The sequence below is a fragment of the Somniosus microcephalus genome, chromosome 16, assembly GCF_052327205.1.
Source record: "Somniosus microcephalus isolate GS21.2 chromosome 16, FLI_Smic_1.0, whole genome shotgun sequence".
NCBI lineage: Eukaryota > Metazoa > Chordata > Chondrichthyes > Squaliformes > Somniosidae > Somniosus > Somniosus microcephalus.
Window position 1 is genome coordinate 72878846 of NC_141002.1, and position 27669 is coordinate 72906514.

General features: G+C 40.6%; 1 protein-coding gene across 7 annotated transcripts in view; it reads left to right on the forward strand.

The window, feature by feature from the left end:
- Positions 1–27669, forward strand: part of grip1 (glutamate receptor interacting protein 1) — a 438725-nt gene that overhangs the window by 356314 nt on the left and 54742 nt on the right. For 5 of the 7 annotated variants that reach the window (XM_086009244.1, XM_086009247.1, XM_086009242.1 and 2 more), the window contains 8 exons: positions 32–177; positions 883–1030; positions 3322–3491; positions 7499–7654; positions 13172–13327; positions 15330–15516; positions 22629–22774; positions 26712–26792. In XM_086009244.1, coding sequence (XP_085865370.1) covers positions 32–177; positions 883–1030; positions 3322–3491; positions 7499–7654; positions 13172–13327; positions 15330–15516; positions 22629–22774; positions 26712–26792 — 1190 coding nt within the window. The remainder of the gene's footprint in view (positions 1–31; positions 178–882; positions 1031–3321; positions 3492–7498; positions 7655–13171; positions 13328–15329; positions 15517–22628; positions 22775–26711; positions 26793–27669) is intronic. The other 2 variants (XM_086009246.1, XM_086009248.1) reach the window with 1 other exon arrangement.

The window sequence follows — 27669 nt, forward strand, 5'->3', positions numbered from 1 at the left end:
CAAAATTATTAATTTTTATTTTGTCCTCTAGAGAAGGCACAATAAAGGTTGGCGACAGGCTGTTGAGTGTTGATGGAATTCGGCTACATGGAACAGCACATACAGAAGCTATGAGCATTCTCAAACAGTGTGGGCAGGAGGCAACATTAATAATCGAATACGATGTGTCTGTAATGGGTATGTTGAGTTTCTGAACAAGTCCTTGAGCTCTAACGTGACCCTGAGCTGCTTTAACCACTTTGCCTTTTCTTTTCAAAGAGTCATTTTATATTGGCTGTAGCCAACTGTGTTCCAATAGGAACCTGGCGAGTGTAACTGTATACAGGTTCATTCCGAGGTGAACTATTTTTGGTTCCCTCTTGTATGAGCTTGCAGGTAAATAAATCTGTTCTCTTTAGCACTCTTAAGCTTTACTCAAATCACTGTCTTAGATGAGAGTGTAATGCTTTTAAAATTAATTGTAATTTCCAAAAGCATATGCATTATATGAAAAAAAAATCTTTATGTATCCTACAATTTCACAGGCAAGTTACCAAAGTAATTTTGAACTGATTTGGTTATTCTTTAAATGCAATAAAGTTTACAAAGTAAAGTTGGCCAGTTTTTATTGTCTGCAATATTTGTAACAGATTTAGGTTTATTTGCTCCTTTTTTCTTTTTTCATTCTTTTCCCTCCCTTCCACACATTTAGAGCAAGATGTTTTTGTTTACTGTGTCTTTTCTTCAAGATTTCTCCTGACTCTCTCTCTATGCACTGTAGTCTGTTTCTCTGCCTTAAAACTGTCACTGGAAATGTGGTCTATAATAAGTATATTCATGGTTAATTGCTGCTGGGTAACACGAGCATCTCCGTGTGTAACTTTGTTTTTTTTTGTGTGTTAGATTCGGTAGCAAATGCTTCTGGCCCACTGATGGTGGAGGTGGCCAAGACCCCTGGTTCCAGCTTGGGCATTGCCTTAACTACCTCACTGTACTGTAACAAGCAAGTCATAGTCATAGACAAAATAAAGGCTGCCAGCATTGCCGATAGGTACGTACATGTGCTTAATTGGCAGTGCTATTGATCACTTAATTATTTGATACCAGTCCAAAATAGCACTTATAATGTAATGTAATATACACAGATTTTGATTATAAATACAGGCACTTGCTGTAGTTAACGTATATCTTTTAACCAAGGCTTTATACCCTGTCAATCTGAAATTAGGCTTAAAGGGCCTCTGCATTATTTCATCTTTATGATACAAAGAAACACTTGACTGGTGAAACAACATTCCAATTTTTTTTGGTTGGGAAAGGCTAGTCATATTACTGATTTGTATAATACACGTGTGTGTCACCTATCAAAAGTGTGAGCTATATGCAAGACTTTTAGTATATTACTCCTCGTCACTCTCCCATGGCGTTGCATATGGGGAGTTGAGACCAAGTGTAGTCTTTAAGGTGAAGTGACATGAAGGAATAGCGCACATGAGTGTGCAGATGCAAGATTTTTAATACAATATATAGATAGATATACAAGATAAAATATATACGTATTCAGTCCCCATTTTAAAGTCATACATTCTGTCCTTATTTTTATATAATTTTTTACATAATACCTTATTATTTATATTCAAATAATAAAACTTGGGCAATTTGGGAAACCCAGAAGTAACATAGGAGCTCTCTGCAGTTTGGGCTGAGGAGCTGGGAGCTGCAAAATTGAGATGTGACACTGCTCCCACTAGTAGGAGATTGCAATTAGAGCATGCCGAGTTTACAGAGGCAGTTTCCATTGTCCATGTGGTCTTTAGGAATTTATAATGGAAAAAGTTGATGCAAAAAAAGGTTTTGCAGACAGAAAGTGTGTGCAGATGTAAGATTTTTAATAAAATGTAGCTATATCCTTAATTTACATGCAAATACTCAGTCTAAACAGTGTAAAGCAGGTTTCAATCAAGATAGGCCCCACAGGCCCCTAAACCTCTGCCTCTCCACCTCCGTCTCCTCCTTAAAACCCACCTCTTCGATCAAACTTCAGTCACCCCTTCTAATATCTCTCTCTTTGTCTCTGGATTCATTTTTTAAATTTGCGCCCCTTGGGATGTTTAACATCCAAAGCGCCTTGAAAAGTTTCCTCTGCATTAAAAGTGCTATATAAATGCAAGTTGTTGCTGCTGAATTAATCTAACCCCTGACACCTTGCTGCATTTTTAGGAAAATTGCTTAGTCATAACTTAAAACTGTTGTCTATCAAAGTTTTAATATGTAATTAATAAATTTCCAGGTTATGAATTGTAGTCATTCTTGTTTGTTGGAGCAATGAAAACATCTTGATCAGGATGTAGTTTGAGGCATTCAGGTGTTGTAATCCTTTTTGTGAGCTCAGGTAGGGTTCACTGGTCATATACATGAGAGGCAGATGTGACCATGTTTAGTACAACTGCATTCAAAGTTTGTTCTATAATGCAGATTGCTTAAATGCTTGAGTGCCACATTAGGTTTATATTTGCTTTTGCTTGTGTGTAAGTCTTCCATCCTCCTGAATCATCTTCAGTGTCTTTCACATTCGGGTCCTTTAGCATCGCACTTGATTCACATTATATAAAAACTGCCAAAAGGTTATTTCAGAATAATTTATAAACATAATAAAGAAAGCAAGTTCAGCCCCTCTAAGAATTATTTCAATAGTCATATCTGCAATAATTTGTTCAGCTTTGATTTGGTCTGCACTGAAGGAAACCATTTTGCTTTATTACAAGAAGAATATTTTAACGATATACTGTCTGAAATGTGAATATATTTCAGACTGATTTAGAGTGTTATGCAAAATATGCTCCTTGTAGGAATGTCTCTAATTTTATACAGATTATTGTGTACTTGGAAAGTGTGTGTTGTTAGTTTCCCCACATTGTGATAATATGAGTAGCATAGAGGTTTAGCCCACCGTTATAAATTATTTGTTGAGAGCCAGAATCCTGAGCAGTGTCTTAAGGGACACAGTATTGCCCCAATAGACTGCATTCTACAGTGATGCAGCTGTGATTCTCCACACAGTGTGTTCCCAGTTTCAATCATAGTAGAGTTCTGAATTCAAAGCGGCTTATTTTACTTTTGTGCTTTATGCATCACAGATAGTAATCAACTGATAGGCAAAATTCTTATGCAATTTTGACTTTAAGCAATGTAAAGTAAATTAAATTTTCATTTGAGAATGTGGAAATTATTTTACGACTACAGAATTAATGCAGCACGCTTACTGCTCTTTCTTGCTGTATTTGAGGCTAACGTTGTCCGCTTAAGTTTTCACTGTGATCTAAAATGTTTGTTTATGTACAGATGTGGGGCTTTGCATGTTGGAGATCACATACTTTCGATTGATGGCACCAGCATGGAGTATTGCACACTAGCTGAGGCAACTCAGCTCTTAGCCAGTACCTCTGAACACGTCAAGCTCGAGCTGCTTCCTTACCACCAAACACGACTTGCTTTGAAGGGACCAGAACACGGTAAGTGTCTAGATGTTTCTTTGTCCAGACTCTTTGCCTGAAAAGAATGGGAGTAGAAGTTGACAGCTAAAGCACAAGCAATAACAAGTGACAGCTGACGTACATGGTTGAACTAGCATGTTCCTCGCTATCTGGCTTGAGATGATTATCCGATAACTACATTGTCTGGTTTCTCTAAACTAATGCCCATTTACGTGCCATTTAGTTTACAGCATTGCCACAGATCACAGCTCTGACTTCAGTGGCGGCGCTGAAAGCTAACTGAGAATCACGGCTGCCTCCAGAAGCAGCAATGCCCATTTAAAGAGGTGAGCTTCACCAGCACCTCTGGAAACAGTGCCACCATGGTAGTAGTTTAAATACTGCTGCAGGAAAGATCACCATTTTAGTTGGTGGAGTGGCTCAGCCCACCTGCACAGGTCAATGCTAGGCATTTTGGCAAACCTTCTCGAGTCATTGGGAAAGGTTTGCAGCCAAAAATGAAGCCACAAGCTGCAACAAAGTAGGATGAAAGTAACTATATCGAAACGATGGGCACATCTCTCCCTCTGCCTCACTGCAAACTACAGAGGGTCAAAGTGTGATCTTGTGAAGTTCTTGATTGTAGCCCCATTGTTAGCCAGTATCACTAGTTGCTGCACTGTGCAGCCATTGTACAAGATCAAAAATGGCCCATTCAGTGCTATGCAGGAGATTACGTTAGTTAACGTATTAAAATATTATATCATATATATATTTTAAGCATATTCTACATTTTATGTATATTTATATTCCTCTTTTTATTTTCATTTTCATTTAGGTTTGTTTTCGGATGCTGAATACTGTTGTTTTAGCTCATTAATAACTTTTAAAATATGGGGCATAATTTTTGCTTTACTGATGCTGGCCAGCTGCATTTTCCGACTTCCCCCACTTAACAGGGAATGTCCAGCAGCTTGATATGAAAGTTGCAGTTCACGGCTATAAAACAACTGGGTATGTGCAAGATTGCACGGGCAAAGTTGTTCTCGATTGCTTCTGGTGCTTTGGAATTTAGTCTGCAGTGTAATGGGCAGATTCCACAACATTGTGAGCCCAAGAGCTTTTAAGATCTGCCTCTAGTGGAAGCACTGAGCTGATGCCGAGTACCAACCTAACAGAAGAGGAGAATCAATAGAAGCTCACATCAACTAATGTTTTGCACCTCTCTGAAGAATTAAGTTCCTCTTTTAACAAAAAGAAAAGGAAAATGTTATCGATGACAGTTTGAAACCTGGTTTCATTAGCGAGTGGTTAATTCTAGACAAAATCAGGTATTCTCTCTCTGTTAAAAGAGGAATTTCATCCCAAGTAGAACGATGCATTTAATGAACTAAAAATCTACACAACATATTAAGATGACCTACCTCTTTAACCGATCATTTTCCATAAATCATATTTTTGATATGAACGAGTAACTACAAGAAACGTTTGTGATGCCTACACGATGAGGGGTTTGACTATAACCAGAGTCTTTCAGCCTGGTGAGATTGCAATGCCTCTAAAATAGAAGGATGAGGTCATGACTTGGTGGTTTGACAATTAAAATTCTTGGGCTTTTGAATCCATCAGCTAATAGAAACAGCCAATCTGGTGCGTGATTCGTACCTTGATTCAAACTTGCATGACGTGCAAACTTGGTGTGTGTCAGTTGGCAAGCTAGGGTTTGATTTATCTTTTGCCAGTTGACAACCTGGAATAAATGTTTGGGTGAACCTTTACAACAGTTTTTTTTTCCAATAGCTTTAAACATATTGGGGTAAATTCACTGATTCCACAGACCCAGTGGGGAGCTGTGCTCGTAGAGATTGCGGGTCAGAGATTTAATGCCATATTGTGGTAGACCCATCTCTGGCTCATGCTCGTTTAGAGTGTGATTCCCAGCTAGGAGTATAGAATCAGTAAATTGTCTTTGTATTCAGCAAACTATAGTGTGGTGTAGATTTTTTATTTGCTAGACGTAACTGAAATGAGATGGTTGTGGACACCAATGGGGTATATTTTCCTCTGAGTGCGAAGCGGAACAGAAAATTGGATGTGATAAGGAAGTGAGCAAGGCCAGCAGTAAACCGAAGCAGAGCAACAAAAAAAATCTTATTTCCAGAATTAACCTGTGTCTTGCTCCCATAACTATTTGGATGAAAGACAATTAACAAAAGAAAATGCTTGTTAAGGACTCTAAAGAGCAGTTGCGATTTAAAAAAATCATGCCGCCTTGCTAATGAGGGAATCGGGAAGAAAAAAAATCAAGTTCCCAACTCCCACTGGAAGTGGAGGTTAGTCATACAAAAGAAACTCCAGACTTGGATGCATCAGCACAGCCATCACACACTGCTGACAAATAATTAGCGGTGGATTCAGGGGGATGCAGTTGCATCTGACAACTTTGTCATTTGAATGTCAGCCACTCTTGAAAGATGAATGTGCATATTGGGGGAATGAGGTTTTAAATGTCAGTCTAAAAGATATGAATGAAATTAATAAGATACTCATACACACAAATGAATGAACAGCTGGAAATCAGTAACTTAATATCGAGAGGGTGGAATTATGAACCTATATGGGTGGTAAAACAGCTAAAATGTTCACTTTTTAAACATATGAAATAAATAAAACATTTGGAAAAAAAACTTGCATTTATATAGCGCCTTTCACAACCTCAGGACATTCTAAAGCACTTTACAGTTAATGAAGTACTTTTGAAGTGTAGTCACTGTTGTAATGTAGGAAATTTACATACTGAAATGATTGAATTCATGGCTGACTTATCAGCTGTTAAGTTTATTCATTTCAGCGTGTAAGTATTTTATTTATTTTGTATATCTTATCTAATTGTCAGAGCTACCAGCTGGAGTTGGGGCAGATGATACTGTGAATGGGAACTGTGGTTGGACCCAACACATTTCAATCAAGCAGACTAAACAAGACTCTATTCCCTTATCTGTAAAACAGGCTTTGTAGCATCTTTGCTGGGTCATTTTGACTAAGCTTTGAACATATTCCACAGCTTGGTAAATGAAATATTTTGCTATTTGTGCTGGTTATGTCCAGGGGGGGACTGGCCATATAGGAAATCGTGAAATTTTCCAAGTACCCCCATGAATGGTTCCATAGCCCTTTTTGCATGAGAATCCCGAATAATCGTCCATCCCTGGTTATATTCTAATTAGCTGTTTGAGAAAGTTACATTATTACAGGTATATTGTGATTGGCCGGTTTTCTGTCGTACCTATTTTCAAATTCATGTGTGGACAAAACCAGCCATGGCAAACTCCTGATTTTCATTGGCAGCTATTATTAACATGACTAAAAATAAATTAATTCAATATTTTTGAGCAGAAAGAGGAAAATATACCCCATATATATTAAATAGTAACATTAGAAAATGTAGTTTATCAATCACTGCATCTTCCAAAGTATCTGGTTGGTGTATGTAGCTTTTTATATGCATGGGAAAAGTTGTGTGGAAAATAGTAGTGAAGTGAAAGGTTTCATACAGTGCAGCCTCACTTTCTTATTTCACACTCAGTTGTTTTAAGATATAGTTTTAAGATTGATTTCAACCTCTTAAAGCTATGGTACATTGAATATGGAGCAACGATTTAAAATATAATGGCCCTAATGTTCTGTGGGGGTTCTCCCAATTTTCCATCATAACTCTGATGGGTGGCCAGCAGGAACCACAGAAAAATGGTGTAAACATCCATTTTCAGCCAGTTATGCCGTTTCTTTGGGGGTTCCAGCAGCCTCCCACGGGAGTTATGATGGGTGACCTGGAGAATTCCTGTGGAATTTCAGAGACCATGTGTATAAGTCAATGGAAAAGAGGCTGTTTCACTAGGTGATGAAAAAGGTCATCATTCTTTCTACTCAAACTGCTTTCTTTTCTGTTAGGCGTTGCGATCTGTATAATTCTGTTGTCTCTCCCTCTTTTCTGCTCCGTTCTGTCTTTTTTTGTGTGCGATTCCCATCATCCTTCATGTGGACAGTCAGGGTTCAAAGGAGCAGCAGACAACTTACCTGGGATACTTGTGGAAGCAACAACAGCAACTTCCTCACCTACCAACCCTATAACACCTACCATCCTGACCATTGTAGGATGACGGCCTTGAAATACCAGAAACCTTCTCCTCAAAACAGTCTTCGTAATGTTCCACACTTTCTTTTCTTCCTGTCCTTTTATTCATCAGTTTTCTGTCCCATGTTCTGTTTGCATGGGTTGCATCCACTAATAAATCAAAGTGATCAACCATTCTATGGCTAAATATGTTTGAGGATTAACTTTTAACATTACAGCCTAAGTTTACAACTATTGTGGTACTGTTAACTGTCACATCACTGGGTCTTGTGTATCTGAGCAATGTAAGAGTAGATCAATATGTCTAAATTTAAATCATTTTTCTATCTGTACCAATTTAATAGTGTACATGGACACAGAAGTTAGGTATTGCAAAAAATAATGCAGTGTTGGGGAAGATTTCTCGTGTGCTATGTGCAGTCAAGTTCTTCAAATGTATTTTCTAAAAGATTTATGATTTCATTACACACAGCGCACAGAATGAATTTGGCTCCCAAGTGCTATGGTGGCACAGAAATTGAGCAACACCACCCGATCCCACAGCAGTGCTGGGGTAGGAGGACACGGGTTTGATTTAGTCCATGCTGTTGAATTTCTGATCTCTCCGTATTGCTGTGGGTAGGTGCTGAGTGGAGGCCAGACACCTCACCACACGAAGAAGAGAAAATGGGCAGGAGAAGTGGTGGGGAGGGAAAGAGTCATTCCTGGCCTGATTGTGCTCATCTCTGAACAGCAGCACTGGTGAAGGCCTGGAAGCATTTAGCTCACCCGTCTTCTCAGTTTACAGTATGTTCTTTCCTCAGGGAGACCTGGATGACTGGGGATAAAACGAAGAGATTTTTTTCACTCGCAGAAGTTTTTTTTTAAGCTGTAGCATTATTATTAATACTTATTGCAGCAATATTTGTAAGTGATGTGTATGGTGAAGTACATTGTATAAGGAACAAGCCAGCACAGTAGTGAACTTTGATGGTGTCACAACCTCTGACCTATAACCCTGCTGCCAACAGCGCTCTCTTTCTCATCCAGCGGCTGTCTTTCGTGAGAAATTCCCCTGCTCAGCAGCACTTCAGAGCATATTGCTATGGCCTGATATCCTAACTGCTGTACACATGTTGTCGTGCAAGAGCCCCATTATGTATTTTTAAAATGCAGCAGCAAAAATTATACAGTTATTAACAGAAAACAACTGTATGATACAAACCAAGCAAAACATGCCTCACTCCGCTTTGTGCCAATACCTAACCTGTTGTGGAAAGTTTCATCATTTTGATCATTTCCTTGTCATTGTATTCATGGGAAGTGAGTCACAGATAAATATAATTTTACTAATGAATCCCATATGACAGGAACCTCACTAAAAATAGGCATTGTAAATCTGCTTCTTTGTGATATATGCTAATTTATTTTTGCTCATCTTCCTGGTGGTTTTAATGATGGCTGAAAGCACTGATATTGAGCAGTATTATGCAGTAACAGTCCAAGTTTTGTTAGGACTTCAAGCCCAAATGTAACCACTGCAATTGCAAAGGAACTGGTCAGTAAATGTAAAGCCAGACCTATTCTAAATCAACATTGTTATTTGAAATAGAAGATTGTAACTAAAACGATTAATCAATAAGTTCCGTCAAATTCAAATTTTAAAAGAATAACCTCTCAAACCTGCTCAGACATGTGAGCAGGAAGAGTCCACTGGAATAGTCAGAGGTGACTGTGGTGGAGCCAAAGGGTTTCTCACACTGAGGAATGCCATATTCTGATTGGCCAGCACTTTGTGCTGACTTACAAATTAAAGTACTGCACTAATGTCTATCTTTAACTAAAACCCATCTCTTAAAAACAACCAGCAACTACAGCAAACCTGATGTGTACTTTCAATGGAGGAGTCTTGCTATTTGTAACCCTTTCAAAAGTCAATGGCTCACAAGTACATGATTACTTTTAACATCATTTTGTTTTGCCTATTTTAATTTTTTTCCCCAATTTTCTCCCTTTCTCCTTCCTCTGACTGATGCTGGGTTAAGGTTTTTTGGTGTCAGCACCCTTCCAGTAACTCACCCAGTTGGCTATTCTTCATGTAAACCTAGACAGTGAGTGTTGACAGCCCACTTGATTCGGGATGGTACAATCGCAGCCAACTCTGATCCTGTCCACACCCCACATCCACTTTCTTAGCAAGGGTTACTGGATAGTGATGAGGAGCAGAAACTATTGTTGACTTCACCCTACCCTCGTACCTAATCCAGCAACATGAACGACGAATATTTTTAGCTAAATTATATGTGATGACCTCCTCAGGTATGCAGCATTCATCAGTCTGATTCTGAAGGAACTACATTATCAACACTAACCCAGGATGTTTCTACATTTTTTGGCATTTTGACTTTGTGGCTTATTGATTTCTAAAAGGGTCACTGATGGTGAGACTCTCTGTCTAAGGTAGTATAAAATCTATGAAGACTAATGAATAAAATTAAGAATTACAGATTAAAAGTTTACTGTTTGTTTCAACCCCTCTTAATTCTTATAGTCTGACTGTTTTACCTGTACATTGCTTTGGTTTTTAATTCAAGATGGTACTAATATCTAGATTTTCATGTGAAAAATCCAGACAGGCCAAAATGTAGGCAGTAAGAGACTTGTCTCATCTGGCTTTTAGCGTTACTACAATGACTTGTACAGTGAAAGGGTTTTCCACATGAAATGTTTTGAAATCTTTCAGCTCTCTGCTTGTGAAGTGGCTGATTAGCATATGTTTTGTAAGTCCATGTATCTGTCGGAAGATCCTAAAGCACAACTTAACATTGGCTAAATGCTTATTAACTGTTTATATTCCTTGTTCAATGACTCCAAACCGTCTGAAACCTTATTAGCATATTGAAGAATTGACCCGTGGTACCTTTAAAGCAAACCATAATATTAAAAGAATTAACCTGATGCTTGGTTTGCATGCATTTGGATCAACTTAAAATATCCTGTACAGAATAACTTTTGGGTTTGAGTGCATACACAGCTGTTATTTTACATAATCTATGTATTGTGGTTATGATACTCTTATACTTAGGAGTGGTTACAATGCTGTGAAACCTCTCCAGAAATATTTGTCATAACCTTCTTCTAAAGATAGCAGTGCTGTCATGTGAAGGGAGGGACATTTCCACAGCAATTGCACTATCGGGGCAAGTAATATAAGAACCATTTTTGTTGGTGTGATAACTTTAAACATAACCACAATATATTACATCAGGATTTATATTAGTTAGGATTAGATTTATTTTTAAGATCACACTAGTTACGAATATGGTACCATAGCAATTAGTGTATATCCATGGGGAAAAAAATGAAATATACGCAGTATAAATGTGTTTTCTTCTGTTTTAAATGTACTTATTTAGTTATTTCTCGACAATTGTCTCCCCTCCTACCCTGGAGGGGGTTATAGAATTCTAGAACAGTACAGCACAGAAAGAAGGCAATTTGGCCCATCGAGTCTGCATAGACTCTTTCGAAGAGCAATCCAGTTAGTCCCGCTCTTTCCCCATATCCCTGTAAATTTTACTCCTTCAAGTATTTATCCAATTCCCTTTTGAAAATTACTATTGAGTCTATTTCCACCACCCTATCAGGCAGTGCATTCCAAATCCTTCACCACTCGTTGCATAAAGTTTTTCCTCATGTCGCCTCTCGTTCTTTTGTAATCCACCTTAAATCTGTGTCCTCTGGTTATCGACCCTGAGCCATTGGAAAGAGTTTCTCTTTATTTACTCTATCTAAAGCCTTCATGATTTTAAACACCTCTATCAAATCTCCTCTTGGCCATCTCTGCTCCAAGGAGAACAACCCCAGCTTCTGCAGTCTATCTATGTAACTGTAATCCCTCATCCCTGGAACCATTCCAGTAAACCTCTACAAAGCCTTCATGTCTTTCCTAAAGTGTGTGCCTAGAATTGGACACAATACTCCAGCTGGGGCTGAACTATTGTTTTTTATAGGTTTAGCATAACTTCCTGGCTTTTGTACCAAATGCCTTTATAAAGCCCAGGATCCCATATGCTTTGTTAACCTGTCCTGCCACCTTCAAAGATTTGTGCACAAACACCCCCAGGTCTCTCTGTTCTTGCATCCCCTTTAAAATTGTACCATTTAGCATTGAATTTCATCTGCCACGTGTCCGCCTGTTCCACCAGCCTGTCTATGTCCTCTTGAAGCCTGTTATTATCTTCCTCGTTGTTTACTATACTTCCAAGTTTTGTGTCATCTGCCAATTTCAAAATTGTGCCCTGTACCCCCAAGTCCAAATCATTAACGCCACTGTATACCTCCCTCCAGTTTGAAAAACAGCCATTCACCACAACACTGTTTTCTATCCGTTGGCCAATTTTGTATCCATGCTGCTACTGTCCTTTTACCCATGGGCTTCAACTTTGCTAACAAGCCTATTATGTGGTACTTTCTCGAAAGCCTTTTGAAAGTTCATATACACAACATCAACTGCCCTCATCCACCCTCTCTGTTACCTCATCAAAAAACTCAATCAAGTTAGTCAAACATAATTTGCCCTTAACAAATCTGTGCTGTATTGGTGCATACTTGTCCAAGTGGCTGTTAATTTTCTCCTGGATTATTATTTCTAAAAGCTTCGCCACCACTGATGTTAAACTGACCTGTGTGTAATTGGTAGGTTTATCCTTCTCTTTTTTGAACAAGCATGTAATATTTACAGTCCTCTGGCACCACCCCATATCTAAGAAGGATTGGAAGACTGTGGCCAGCAAATCTGCAATTTCTGTTCTTGCTTCCCTCAGCAACCTATTTGTTGGGTTGACTCCCAGTTGGCTGTTCCATGTGCATTGTGCACTCGCCAGCACTGCTCAAGTGGCCATTATCCATGTGTGAGCCTTGACAGCATGTTGTTCAGCGGCAGAAAGCATCACCACAAAGGCAATACTGTCGTCACCTGGCTTTCAGCAGGGCTAACTGGATTGTGATTGGGAATCCTGGCCAATTTTCCTCTCCCTAACCCAAAGATACAGAGCCCAATTATTTAATTACTGTCACAGTTTGGTGATTAGGCCTGGGACCTTCCTGACCTATTTCACCAGCTAAACTCATTGAGCCATCAGGCAAGCTACATCCATATTCCTCCTTAGTGCAGAATTGAAAAGAGGTATGTGAAGGTATACTAAAGGCAGCGCAAATGGTTTTAGTAAAAGGAGAAGAAAACATCTAAAAAGAAATTGCATTCCATGATTACATTTGATTCTTCAGTTAATCATGGCTTACTGAAACATAATAACATAAGAAATAGGAGCAGGAGTAGGCTATATGACTCCTTGAGCCTGCTCTGCCATTCAATAAGATCATGGTTAATCTTCTACCTCAACTCCATTTTCCCACCCTATCCCCATAATCTACCCCCAAGAAACTAAGGATTTCAAACATGTTTTGTAGCCCAATTATAGGCAGATTATAGGAGTTAAAGATCAATGGGTTTAAAAAAAATAACAGCTGTGTTCCAGACAGCATGCTTGGTGTAGTGTGCTGAGGAGGGAATGCTCAATCTCTCTGATTTTGGTTTTTCTAGCTGCTCTGGTGTCGACGTCATTCTCTCCTACCTCCATGAGTGCATATAGCCTGAGCTCCCTGAATATGGGAACCCTGCCCCGCAATCTGTATCCAACAAGTCCACGAGGAACACTGATGAGAAGAAAAATGAAAAAGAAAGACTACAAGAGCTCTTGTATGTGGCAGGTTCCAGTGTAAAGATTACTGATGAATCATAGGTGAAAATACTGCACTGAGAAAAATATTTTAATGTAACATTTAGAAATATGGAGGGGAACAAAAGCCAGTCGATAAAAGTTTCAACATTTATTAATTTTTTAATTTGGTTGAATTTAACACAGACTGCATTTATTTCTTACGGGCTGTTGTTGATTGTTCAACCTAATACCAGAAACAATTTAACATAAGAACACCCACACAGCAGCAAGAAATAAATCTGTCAAAAATGTTTGTATTTTCAATGCAACTGTACCGTGTTGATTTACTGTGCTGCCACCTGCGTATCTGTGAGACATATCGGTAAGACAAATCTTTATTTTAATTTTATAGCCATTTTGGGTTGTACTTGGAAAAGATTTACAAGCCAATTGATTCAAAACTTTACTAGATGCAAAAAGAACATCTGTAATGGATTGCTTGCTGGCTGTCTTCAGGACAGAAAGCAGAGAGTAGGAGTAAAGGGTAGCTATTCACAGTGGCAGAAGGTGGATCGTGGTGTTCCACAAGGATCAGTGCTGGGACCACTGCTGTTCACAATTTACATTAACGATTTAGACTTGGGAATCAAAAACACAATTTCTAAATTTGTGGATGACACCAAATGGGAGGGATAGTCAATACTGAGGAGGACTGCAACAATTTACAGGAGGGCGTTAATAAACTTGCAGAATGGGCATATAATTGGCAAATTAAGTTCAACACAGATAAATGTGAGCTATTACATTTTGGTAGGAAGAATAGGGAGGTCACTTATCACTTGGAGGGTGCGAGTCTAGGTGGGGTAGAGGAACAAAAGGATCTACGAGTACAAATACACAAATCACTAAAAGTTGCGATGCAGGTTAGCAAGGCCATAAAAAAAGCAAACCAAGCACTAGGGTTTATTTCTAGAGGGATAGAATTGAAAAGTATTGAAGTTATGTTAAACCTGTATCGAACCTTGGTTAGACCACACTTGGAGTACTGCATACAGTTCTGGTCGCCATATCATAAAAAGGATATAGAGGTATTGGAGAGGGTGCAGAGAAGATTTACAAGGATGATACCAGAAATGCGAGGGTATACATATCAGGAAAGGATGAACAGGCTGGATCTCTTTTCGCTTGAAAAAAGAAGGCTGAGGGGTGACCTAATAGAGGTCTTTAAAATTATGAACGGTTTTGATAGACTAGATACAGAGAGAATGTTTCCACTTGTGGGGAAGAGCATAATTAGGAGCCATCAATATAAGATAGTCACCAAGAAATCCAATAGGGAATTCAGAAGAAACTTCTTTACCCAAAGAGTGGTGAGAATGTGGAACTTGCTACAACAAGGAGTGTTTGAAGCGAATAGTATAGATGCATTTAAGGGGAGGCTGGACAAACATATGAGGGAGAAGGGAATAGAGGGTTATGCTGATAGATTTAGATGAGGAAAGACGGGAGGAGGCTTGAGTAGAGCATAAACGCCGGCATGGACTGGTTGGGCCGAATGGCCTGTTTCTGTGCCGTATATCCTATGTAATACCCTCAATTGGATTGGGTCGACTAGCTTCAGTCCTGTAACACAGCATGTTTGAAGCATAGGAAACAGTGACCCAGTAAAAACTAATAGCTGTAGAATGAATTGTAGCATGAAGGAAAATGGGATAAAGGGATATGGAACGGGGCAGGTAAATGTGATTAGGGCTATTTGCTCATGTGGAGGGTAAACCCCAGCATGAACTGGTTGGGCTGAATGGCCTGTTTCCATGTTATAACTTCTATGTAGCAGTCCACATTTTGAATGTAGTTGATTTAGCTCTAGTAATTAATGTGTTACTTTCTTGTCAGTCGCGTTGGTGGATGCAGCACATTTTCAGTCAAGCTTGTGAATACAGTGACTACCCTAGAGGCACAGAGTATGAGTTACATCAGTGGAATTCTGTTCCATACAGTGACCTGAAAGTGATGCTTCCCACTGTCCATCTTTCACAGTGTCTTTAGCCTCCAGTACGGTTGGTCCCGCGGGCCAGATTGTCCACACCGAGACAGCAGAAGTAATTCTAACCAGTGACCCGATCGTAGGGTTTGGAATTCAACTCCAGGGTGGTGTTTTTGCCACAGAGACTTTGTCTTCTCCGCCACTGATTGCATATATTGAACCTGACAGCCCAGCAGAAAGGTGAGAGCCCTCCGAGTTCTGTGCTTCAAAATGTTTTCTGCAAACACTCTTCTCTGCTTGAAAGGATGTTTAATCTTGACATTTACAATTAATTATAGGCCATTACTGAGCAAAGTTATCCAATTAAGGAATTTTCTGTGTTTTACGCCTAAATGCTCTGAATTGGTATTGAGTAAAACACCAGGATATGTTGCTTCTATTTATCACTACTTCAGAACAGGAAGTAATATTAACCAGAAAGAACAGGAAACAAATCTATTACAATATTCTTGTGTTGAGGTTCTTTTAAATCCATTAGTCTTTACTATTAAAGAAAAACTGGCTTTGTTTCATTAAAATCTCTGCTGTCTGAAATAATAACTGTTTATCTCCACAGCATTTCTACTTTTTTTTTTAATCCTTTGCTGCATAACATCGGATTCCTTGTGCAGCAAATCTCATGAGATCAAGTAAAGATAAGATTTCTCCAGTAGTTCTGAAATAAGAAAAAGGCAGTGATTTTTTTTTTAAACAAATGCATTTATCATCCTGTTGTCTCTCCGTTCATCTTTCTTCACTCTGTCACACTTCTAGCTCAAACATGAAGTGTAAAAGGAGTGACTTTCAAATATTTAAAATATTCACCTTGTTCAGAATGCAGTGTGTATTAAAATTCAGTAGGTTTACTTAAAGATAATGGCAAGGATAAACTCCACATTGGCAATGACTGAAAAACTGAAGGATATATTTTTATTCTCCCCAATTTCTCCCCCTTTTTCTAACAATATGGTTTACATAAGAAATGGGGGCAAGAGTATGCCATGCGGCCCCTTGAGGCTGCTTCACAATTCATTGAGGTCATGGTTGATCTTCTACCTCAACTCCACTTTCTTGTCCAATCCCCATCTCCCTTAATTTCCTTAGTCCCCAAAAATCTATCGATCTCAGTCTTAAATATACTCAACGATTGAGCATCCACAGCCCTCGGGTAGAGAATTCCAAAGATTCACCACCCTCTGAGTGAAGAAATTTCTCCTCATCTCAGTCCTAAATGGCCGACCCCTTATCCTGAGACTATGACCCCATAGTTCTAGACTCTCCAGCCAGGGCGAAACTGCCTCTGAGCATCTACCCTATCAAGCCCTTTAAGAATTTGAAGAATTTTATACATTTCAAACGTTACCTCCATATGTCCTCCTCCAGCTGGAAGGACAAGACAGTTTGGGGCTTAGAATTCTCCAGGACTGCTGTTCATGCCCCTCGGAAGGATGTTCCAAATAGATTAAGTCATTGTCGTTTCTTTCCTCTCAAAATGAAATACCTCAGTTTTCCAGTTGGCTGAGAACTGAGGAAATCTGCTGAGAGGAAGTTGACAGATTCAGGTGACAAGTAGCTTTCAGACACTCAATCATCTAACTGGTGAGCAGAGAAATGCTCTGTACCTTTAAATTATCAGATTACCCCCACAAAAATTCTGTTAATCAGTTGACTTATGTATATTTTCCAAAATAATTGTTTTACTGTGAATTTTCTACTATTTTAAATTGCGTTGACTAACTATGTAGTAGCCACTAAACATGATTTTATTATTTATCAGAGTGAAGACAAGCTTTCAGCATTTGTTTTCTTTTAAATCTGGCAACCTATATACAGTTATAACAGACAACTTGAGTGCCAGCCAAGTAATACATTACAATCAGTGATTGTAATTGGAGATCCAGCTGGACAAAAAAGTTTGTACAAAAAGCTATTTAAACTGATAGCATTTGTAGTCTTTTTTTAATGTTTCTTGTTTCAGTATTGTTTCTTATCTTCAACTGCTTAACCACAGCAGGGAATTAATTTTAAATCCGTATTACCTTTTGATCATTCTCATCCATGCCTTTGCTGGCTCTAGACTTAACTATTCCAACGCACTCCTGGCTGGCCTCCCATGTTCCACCCTACGGAAACTTGAGGTGATCCAAAACTCGGCTGCCCGTGTCCTAACTCGCACCAAGTCCCGTTCACCCATCACTCCTGTGCTCGCTGACCTACATTGGCTCCCGGTTAAGCAACACCTTGATTTAAAAACCCCTCCATGGCCTCGCCCCTCCCTATCTCTGTAATCTCCTTCAGCCTCACAACCCCGCCGCCCCCCCCGGCCCGAGATATCTGCGCTCCTCTAATTCTGGCCTCTTCAGCATTCCTGATTATAATCGCTCAACCACTGGTGGCCGTGCCTTCTGTTGCCTAGGCCCTAAGCTCTGGAATTTCCTGCCTAAACCTCTCCGCCTCGCTACCTCTCTTTCCTCTTTTAAGACACTCCTTAAAACCTACCTCCTTGACCACCTGCCCTAATTTATCCTTATGTGGCTCGGTGTCAAATTTTTTGTCTTTTACTACTCCCGTGAAGCACCTTGGGACCTTTTACTACGTTAAAGGCGCTATATAAATACAAGTTGTTGTTGTTCTCGATCTTCCACAATCCACAGAGTCTTCACCTTGAGGTCAAACCAATAGACACATACAAGAATTGGAATCCGTGACCGAGTTACACCAATGTCAATCACTTTTCTGTCTCCAAGTAGATAGAAGAGATACTTCATGGAGTTTGCTCAAAAATCTATGTATTCAGCAGAATATGTTCTTTCTGCGTTGAATTCTTGGGCAATGCATTTCTCTCAAATTTCAGCAGTAAACATAGTATTGCAATCTGCCACTCCAATTGACTTAAACCATGGGTGTGTATCAGTTTTCTATTCTACATCAAGCAATAATTTTGATGTGCTGTCAAACAAAACCTTTATCTCATTGTGCAAATTAGTCTTCCCTTGGGCAGGGTGGAATTATTTCTGACCTAATTCTATTATTTTTTGGTTTAGGAGAGGTGTTCTTTCTCAGTCCATACATAGCTTCCTTCACTTATTGGTATTCAGGATCACCTCAGTGGCCTGTTTCCTTTCATGCTTCATTCGCTGGTACCTTGCCCATCTTTGAATAGAATTTTAAGCTGGGGGCCCTTATTTCAGCAGAAGTAGCTCATGTCTCAAACTAATGAAGGAAGGAAGACCGTGTCCTTTGGGATTCAACCGCCACTGTCTTGTGTGACAAGAATGGCCTAGCAATAGGCCTGATGAGCAGTCTGATTCATCAGTAGCTTAGGACTTGGTTTCCAAAAGAAGCATTAGTTACATCCCTTGCCCAATTTCACTCCAGATATCGAAGGAATAACTTTTCTAGATATATTGAATCTATATATGGGTCAGGCACATAACACAACAGCCAGTTCTGGATTTTATTTAAGGACCATTCGACTTAAGAGCATGGAAGCTTGTTAGAGTTCAGTGAGACTGTAAGAACACTGGGATATATACCTTGACGAGAATATTTATTGAGGGTACCATTCAGTTTGCCCAAGAGTGAATGATGCCCACATTTGGCTTGTGGAACTGTCTTGCATTAGTCTCTTCGGATTATATTAGCATTTACACTACCAACATCCCATCAGGGTCCACACAAGCTACTGAGTGGCAAGAAAGGGTTAATTCATTCAATTATCAAAGTCGTCATCAGAATTGATGATTGGTTATTTACCTTAAAAGGTTGATAATCCTCAGAGGTACTTTAAGATTGGCAGTCCTCAGAGTAGTAAAGTAACCCAGGATGGGATGGGATGCATCCTAGGTTACTGAGGGAAGTTGGGATAGAAATTGCAGCGGCTCTGGCCACAATCTTCCAATCCTCCTTCGATATTGGGGTGCTGCCAGGGGATTGATTGCAAATGTTACACCCCTGTTTAAAAAGGGGAGAGGGATAAACCCAGCAACTACAGCCTAATGTCGGTGGTGGGGAAACTTTTAGAGACAGTAATCCGGGACAAACTTAATTGGCATTTAGAAAAGTGTGGGCTAATAAATGAAGTCAGCACGGATTTATTAAAGGCAAATCGTGTTTGACCAACTTGATTGAGTTCTTGGATGAAGTAATGGAGAGGGTTGATGAGGGTAGTGCGGTTGATGTGAATATGGACTTTCAAAAGGCATTTGACAAAGTGCCACATACTAGACTTGTTAGCAAAATTAAAGCCCTTGGGATTAAAGGGATGGTGGCATCATGGATACAAAATTGGCTAAGGGACAGAAAGAAGAGAGTAGTGGTGAACGGTTGTTTTTCAGACTTGAGGGAAGTATACAGTAGTGTTCCCCAGGGATCGGTATTAGGATCACTGCTCTTTTTGATGTATATTGACCTGGACTGGATATACAGGCCATAATTTCAAAGTTCGCAGATGGTACAAAACTCGGAAATGTAGTAAACAATGAGGCGGATAGTAACAGACTTCAGGAGGACAGAGGCAGACTGTTGAAATGGGCAGACATATGGCAAATAAAATTTAATGCAGAGAAGTGTGAAGTTTGATGGGAAGAATGAGGAGAGGCAATATGAACTAAACTGTACATTTTTAAAGGGGCTGCAGGAACAGAGACCTGGGGTGTATTTACACAAATCTTTGAAGTTGGCAGAACAAGTTGAGAAGGCCATTTAAAAAAGTATATGGGATCCTTGGCTTTATAAATAGACGCATAGACTACAAAAGCAAGGATGTTATGCTAAACCTTTATAAAACACTGGTTAGGCCTCAGCCGGAGTATTGTGTTCAATTCTGGACACCACACTTTAGGAAGGAAGTCAACACCTTAGAGAGGGTGCAGAAGAGATTTTCTAGAATGGTACCAGGGATGAGGGACTTCAGTTACGTGGAGGGACTGGAGAAGCCGGGGTTGTTCTCCTTAGAGCAGTGAGGTTTAAGAGGAGATTTGATAGAAGTGTTCAAAATCATAAATGGTTTTGATCGATAAATAAAGAGAAACTGTTCCCAGTGGCCGAAGGGTCGGTAACCAGAGGACACAGATTTAAGGTGATTGGTAAAAGAACTGCGGACGACATGAGGAAACATTTTTTTTGCACAGCGAGTTATGATCTGGAATGCACTGCCTGAAAGGGTGGTGAAAGCAGATTCACTAGTAACATTCAAAAGGGAATTGGATAAATACTTGAAGGAGAAAAAAATTGCAGGGATATGGGTAAAGAGCGGGTGAGTGGGACTAACTGGATTGCTTGTCAAAAGAGCTGGTGCAGGCTCGATGGACCGAATGGCCGCATTCAGTGCTGTACTATTCTATGATTCCATAGTAACATTCGGAAGAGGAGTAGGCCATTCAGCCCCTCAGGCCTGCTCTGCCGTTGAATTAGATCATGGTTGATCAGCACCTAAACTTCAAAATCAGTATCCTTTTCGGGTTTCAGAAGCTGTTTCCACTATTTTCTATACTTGCGCTTGTACTTTCTGAAGCTGTATTCTTCTTTTGTGTTGGTATTCACTATTTTTTCATGAACGTTTTTATTTCTTTGTTAGTTGAAGACACTGCTTATTACTCTTGCACATTCAGAGACCAGTGGGTAGAATTGAGTTGCTTTGTCTGGACTGTGCAGAGGCTATGTGGTTTAACTGTATGCTGTCTTCTCGAGACTGGTCTTCCCCATTGTATAGATTTCTGTGGATTAGAGAAGAGAGGAATTCTAATGCACTAAACTCACAAATCAGTATTTTCAAGGTAACTGAAGGATTTTCACATCAGGCATAAGATGAAGACGATGATGTGATCTTAATGTTTGTACCCATCAACCACTCGGTATAAAATGCAACCCTTAAGTCCATGATTGAATACTATAAATTTTTCTCTTGTCTTTTACTGTGGAATAATTGGTTCTTTGCACCCTCAAATTGATAGGAAATAATATTTTTTTTTTATTTTAAGTGAAACTCTGATCAATTTGGTCTGTTAGAACAATATGTACAGATAACCTGCAGGAAGAAAATTGCTCTGATTGCTACACGTAGCAACATTGGAAATCTGCTCATGAAGATTTCCTGTGGTCGGTATGTCTAATGAAATTGTAAACAAGGTTTTTTTTAAATTACCCATTAGTAGAAATACCGACTAGAAAAATCTTCCCGAACACATTTGTAGTGTTGATAAATATAAATAAAGCCAAAGCAATTCTTCCTTCTGCCCCTTCCCCCGCTCGTTGTCTTGTGTGAGCAGTTCCGTGTCTGTAGTCCAGACCTCTAATATTTACTGTGGTGCATTGCATAATTCAGATCTATAAATTTGGATATATGCAACTTATTCACTAGCTGTTTTCCTGTCTGATGCAAATTAAATTGTGCCCATTACAAAAGAAATCAGATTTTTTTTTTAAATTATGGGATAGAAATTTATTTGTGCCTCTAAGCGGGTATAAACTGGACCCAGGGAAAGATCCCTATGTTGGAAAAGGTAGGCCCAAGACCTGAACAATATTGAGCCTTGGGCCTTATCTTAGTAGTCTGGCGAGCTGCGGACACCTACTCCACATTGTCGGGCAGCTCCCTGGCAAATTGGAGATGGATTTCCGGCCATTGCCAAGCCGGCAGCGGCCCTCGGTTCGGTCCTGGAAGATGTGGTGATCGGGAACAGGCCAAGCGCAGGCCTGAAGGATTGCTATGGAGGCAGGAGGTGCACTGCTGCTCCCGCTGACTCCACATTAAAATACGTTTTAAAAAGCCTCTTTAAAGACTGCTGTTAGAGCATGCGCAGTGTAAACTCCACCTAGTCTTTGACCAATTTGGGAAAGAGGTCCTAAAACAGGTATTAGGCTCCTTATTAGCATATTCAAGGGGGCTAACATCTGTTTTATGCTGACACCAGGAATGCCTCCAGAGTTCCCAAATCAATATGACATCTGACGGATTTCCGATTTATTTTGATTGGCCCGAAAAACTGCGCAACAAGGTTAGATTTCCCCCCCCCCGGCCCCCACCCCTCATATTTTTATTCCAGCCCCAAGGGCAGAAGGGTCTACTCTCGTCATGGTTTCGCTGCTTTGATGGAATTTTTTTGCTTGAGGTAGCAGCTTGAAAGCCCGTGTGATGCTGCTGCTCAACAGATTTATGCCTTGTAAAAAGTATATGGCGCAAGTTCATTAATAGAAAGGAACAGATGGCAAGGATCTTTACCAGCATTCAAATGTCATGCACTTGAAGTTCTGTCTCTCTTGCTTCCTGAAGTGAATATGACAGATGGTGTTTTTGTCCCTGTGTCTGGCAGGTGTGGAATGCTGCAGGTGGGAGATAGAATTCTGACGATCAATGGAATCCTTACTGAAGATAGCACCCTGGAGGAAACCAACCAGCTCCTTCGAGACTGTGCCATGACCAGCAAAGTCACCCTCGAAGTAGAGTTTGATGTGGCAGGTAAACCTGGCGGAGGGGGTATTGTTTGCTTTTGGCCATTGTGTGCATTTAGTAGAATAGATTGTCCACCACCTGAGAAAAATATACTCAATATGGGAGGGATATTTTTCAATATTCAGAAATAAATTGTCCCGTATGAAACAGTCTGGCATCTGAAATCATTTTGATTTTAAGCTGATTTGTTTCTCATCTACATTATTGATAAAGTATGCTGCACTGTATCGTGACAGAAAATCAGCAACATGTCAAAGGCATCATTCATCTAAGAAATTCAAACTCAGAGCTGTGATCATATTGAATAATACAACTTGCTGTGCTCTCAATTGGTAGCAGAGTTTTAAAATAAGAATGTAACTTTGTATGTTTAGTTCTCTGGCTAATCTAATATGTGTCGTAAAATCATGGAATTGCTAATACATGATATTAGTATTAGTAAAAAAGTAGTACTGGAGAAATTAATGGGACTGAAAGCCGATAAATCCCCTGGACCTGATGGCCTACATCCTAGGGTTTTGAAAGAGGTGGCTATAGAGATAGTGGATGCATTGGTTGTCATTTTCCAAAATTCCATAGATTCTAGAATGGTTCCTGCGGATTGGAAGGTAGCAAATGTAACCCCACTATTCAAGAAAGGAGGGAAGAGAGAAAACGGGGAACTACAGACCAGGTAGTTTGACATCAGTAGTAGGGAAAATGCTATAATCTATTATTAAGGACTTGGTAACAGGGCACTTAGAAAATAATACAGGTAGACTATCCTTTATCCGAAAACCTCGGGATCAGCCGTGTTTCGGTTTTCGGAGAATTTCGGATTTCGGAAGGGTGTCGGCGGGGGGTCGTGCGCACGACCCCCCGCCGGCCCCGGCCCCCCCCCCCCCCCCCGCGGACCCCCGCCGGCGCGGACCGACCCCGACCCCCGCCAACTTACGGTCAGGGCCGGCGGGGGGTCGTGCGCACAAGTTACGCTGACGCTCAGCGTAAGTCGGTGGGGGTCCGCGGGGGTTGGGGCCGGCGGGGGTCGGGGCCGGCGGGGGGGTCCACGGGGGTCGGGGTCGGCGGGGGCCGGGGTCCGCGGGGGGTCGTGCGCACGACTTACGCTGGACTTACGCTGAACGAAAAAACCTTCGGTTTTTAGAGGGTTTCGGTTTTCGGAAGTTCGGATAAAGGGTAGTCTACCTGTAATATGATTGGGCAGAGTCAACACAGATTTATGAAAGGGAAATAGTGTTTGACAAATTTGTTCGAATTTTTTGAGGTTGTAACTAGCATAATAGATAAGGGGGAACCAGTGGATGTGGTGTATTTGGATTTTCAGAAGGCATTCGATAAGGTGCCACAAGAGGTTATTAAACAAAATTAGGGCTCATGGCATTGGGGGTAATATACTAGCATGGATTGAGGATTGGTTAATGGACAGAAAACAGAGAGTAGGAATAAACAGGTCATTTTTGGGTTGGCAGGCTGTAACTAGTGGGGTACCGCAAAGATCAGTGCTTGGGCCTCAGCTATTCATAAACTATATCAATGATTTGGATGAGGGGACCAAATGTAATATATCCAAGTTTGCTGATGATACAAAGCTATAGGTGGGAATGTAAGTTGTGAGGAGGATGCAAAGAGGCTTCAAGGGGATATAGACAGGCTAAGTGAGTGGGCAAAAACTTGGCAAATGAAGTATAATGTGGAGAAATGTGAAAAGCAGAGTATCTTTTAAATGTTTAGAGATTGTGAAATGTTGGTGTTCAGAGGGACCGGTGTCCTTGTACACAAATCACTGAAAGTTACCATGCAGGTACAGCAAGCAATTAGGAAAGCAAATGGTATGTTGGCCTTTATTACAAGAGGATTTGAGTATAAGAGTAAAGATGTCTTACTGCAATTATAAAGGGCCCTGGTGAGACCACACCTGGAGTATTGTGTACAGTTTTGGTCTACTTACCTAAGGAAGAATATACTTGCCATAGAGGGAGTGCAACAAAGGTACACCAGACTGGTTCCTGGGATGGGGGGATTGTCCTATGAGGAGAGATTGAGTAGACTAGGCCTATATTCTCTCGAGTTTAGAAGAATGAGAGGTGATCTAATTGAAAGATACAAATTTCTTACAGGGCTTGACAGGGTAGATGCAGGGAGGATGTTTCCTCTGGCTGGGGAGTCTAGAACAAGGGGTCACATTCTCAGAATAAGGGATCAGCCATTTAGGACTGAGATGAGGAGAAATTTCTTCACTCAGATGGTGGTGAATCTTTGGAATTTCTCTACCCCAGAGGGCTGTGGCGGCTTAGTCGTTGAGTATATTCAAGACAGAGATTGATAGATTTTTGAATATTAAGGGAATGAAAGGATATGGGGATAGTGCAGGAAAGTGGAGCTGAGGTAGAAGGATCTTACTGAATGGTGGAGCAGGCTCGAGGGGCTGAATGGCCTACTCCTCCTATTTCTTATGTTCTTACAGCACAGAAACAGGCCATTAGCCCATTCTGCACCAGTTTTTTTTTCTCAACCTATTCCCTTCAAATATCTGAACTACATCAAATACTCCGTGGGAACTGACAGCTTCTGGATGATGTTTTAGAAATTTCAAATCGGATGTTGCACATCATCTTAACAATTTATACCCAGTAAAGGCAAAATTGTGATCAAAAAGATGCCAAAACTTTTGAAATAAAGTCTGTACTGGGCACATACATAATGTAATCAATTCCGTTGAACAAATCAAAGAGTTGCAGAGCATACTACACCGTATTAGTGGGTGTACATTTCAAGGGTTACAAAATCAATTAACCATAGAATTTTTTGTGATATTAGTGAACAAACATTTAATGTGTTTATATAATGTTCTTCTGCTGATACTTAAACCGAGGCATTGATCCATTTGTTTTAAAATTTTCTATTAAAAGTGTGGTTAGATGAATGTCATTCGAACATATGAAATGTTTATATACTAATAAACTACAGAAAGCTTTATTTTGAAAACACTCCACTGAAAGTTGCCAAATTACAGGTTTATCATAATGGATTGTTCCTCATAGCTAAAAACAGCAGCTTGAATTTGTACAGCACTTTGTAATGAAATATCCCAAGGCATTTCACAGAGGGGTGGAAGGAAAAGGGCACCAAACCAGGAAGAGAAATTTTAGGAGGGGTGACCAAAAGCTTGGTTGGAGAGAGAGGTTTTTAAAGGCAGAGAGGCTTCGGGTGAGAGTTCCAGAGAATAGGATTGAAGCAAATGAAGGCTGTGCCACTAGTGGTGGGATAAAGAGGGGGACGAACAGGAGTCTAGAGTTAGAGAAGAACAAAGCAGTCGAGAGATGACCTAGGGTTCAAGGAGCTTATAGAGCTATGTTGCAGCGACGCCTTGGAGGGACTTCTAGAGGAGGAAAAGTATTTTAAATTTAAGGAATTAGGGCATGGGTGAGCAGAACTTGGTGCGGGACAAGACCTGGCCAGTGGAGTTTTGGACAACAGAAAATGCTGGAAAAACTCAGCAGGCCAGGCAACATCCGTGGAGAGAAATTAGAGTCGACGTTTCGGGTCAAAGCCCTTTATCAAGTTGGAGTTTATGGAAGGGGGAGGATGGGAGACCAACAAGGAAGGCATTGGAGTAGTCAACTCTGGAAGTCTAAGGCAGGTATCAGGGGTTTAGTGGCGGAGGGTCTAAGGCAGAAGCAGAGGGAGACAGTGTTGTGGTGCTGGTGACGGACAGGAGATTGGATTCAAAGCTCAGCTCAGTCTGTCAAACATGAGGCCAAGGTTGCAATGATCAGGTTCAGCCTAAACATAGTCAAATATGTATTGTACCCCGTTCAATGAAACAAGGAACCTGTCAGTCTGTCTGGTTTTAGTTGTAGACACTTCACTGGTCAGATTATTTTGAACCACTTTTTAATGTTTATCTGCATTAAGTTTGTTGAACTTTCATATTTCCCTTGTACAGAATCAGTTGTACCAAGCAGTGGAACATTTCATGTGAAGCTACCAAAGAGGAGTGGTGTGGAGCTCGGCATCACCATCAGCTGTGAGTACTTGTGTGGACTGTAATATTGGACTATAGTTCCATGCAGATAATGCAGTTCGTTACAACTTACACTCTACAGCTCATACACTAAAACTGGAAATGTGCTCATAAACCACTTATGAGACATACAATCCTGATGATTTTTTTTTATATTCGTTCATGGGATGTGGGCATCGCTGGCAAGAGCCAGCATTTATTGCCCATACCTAATTGCCCTTGAGAAGGTGGTGGTGAGCTGCCTTCTTGAACCGCTGCAGTCCGTGTGGTGAAGGTACTCCCACAGTGCTGTTAGGGAGGGAGTTCCAGGATTTTGACCCAGCGATGATGAAGGATCAGCGATATACTTCCAAGTCAGGATGGTGTGTGACTTGGAGGGGAACTTGGAGGTGGTGTTCCCATGCGCCGGCTGCCCTTGTCCTTCTAGGTGGTAGAGGTCGCGGGTATGGGAGGTGCTGCCAAAGAAGCCTTGGCGAGTTGCTACAGTGCATCTTGTAGATGGTACACACTGCAGCCATGGTGTACCGGTGGTGGAGGGAGTGAATATTTAAGGTGGTGGATGGGGTGCCGATCAAAGGGCTGCTTTGTCCTGGATGGTGTCGAGCTTCTTGAGTGTTGTTGGAGCTGCACTCATCCAGGCAAGTGGAGAGTATTCCATCACACTCCTTACTTGTGCCTTGTAGATGGTGGAAGGGCTTTGGGGAGTCAGGAGGTGAGTCACTCACCGCAGAATACCTAGCCTCTGACCTGCTCTTGTTGCCACAGTATTTATGTGGCTGGTCCTGTTAAGTTTCTGGTCAATGGTGACCCCCAGGATATTGATGGTGAGGGATTCGGCAATGGGAATGCCGTTGAATGTCAAGGGGAGGTGGATAGACGC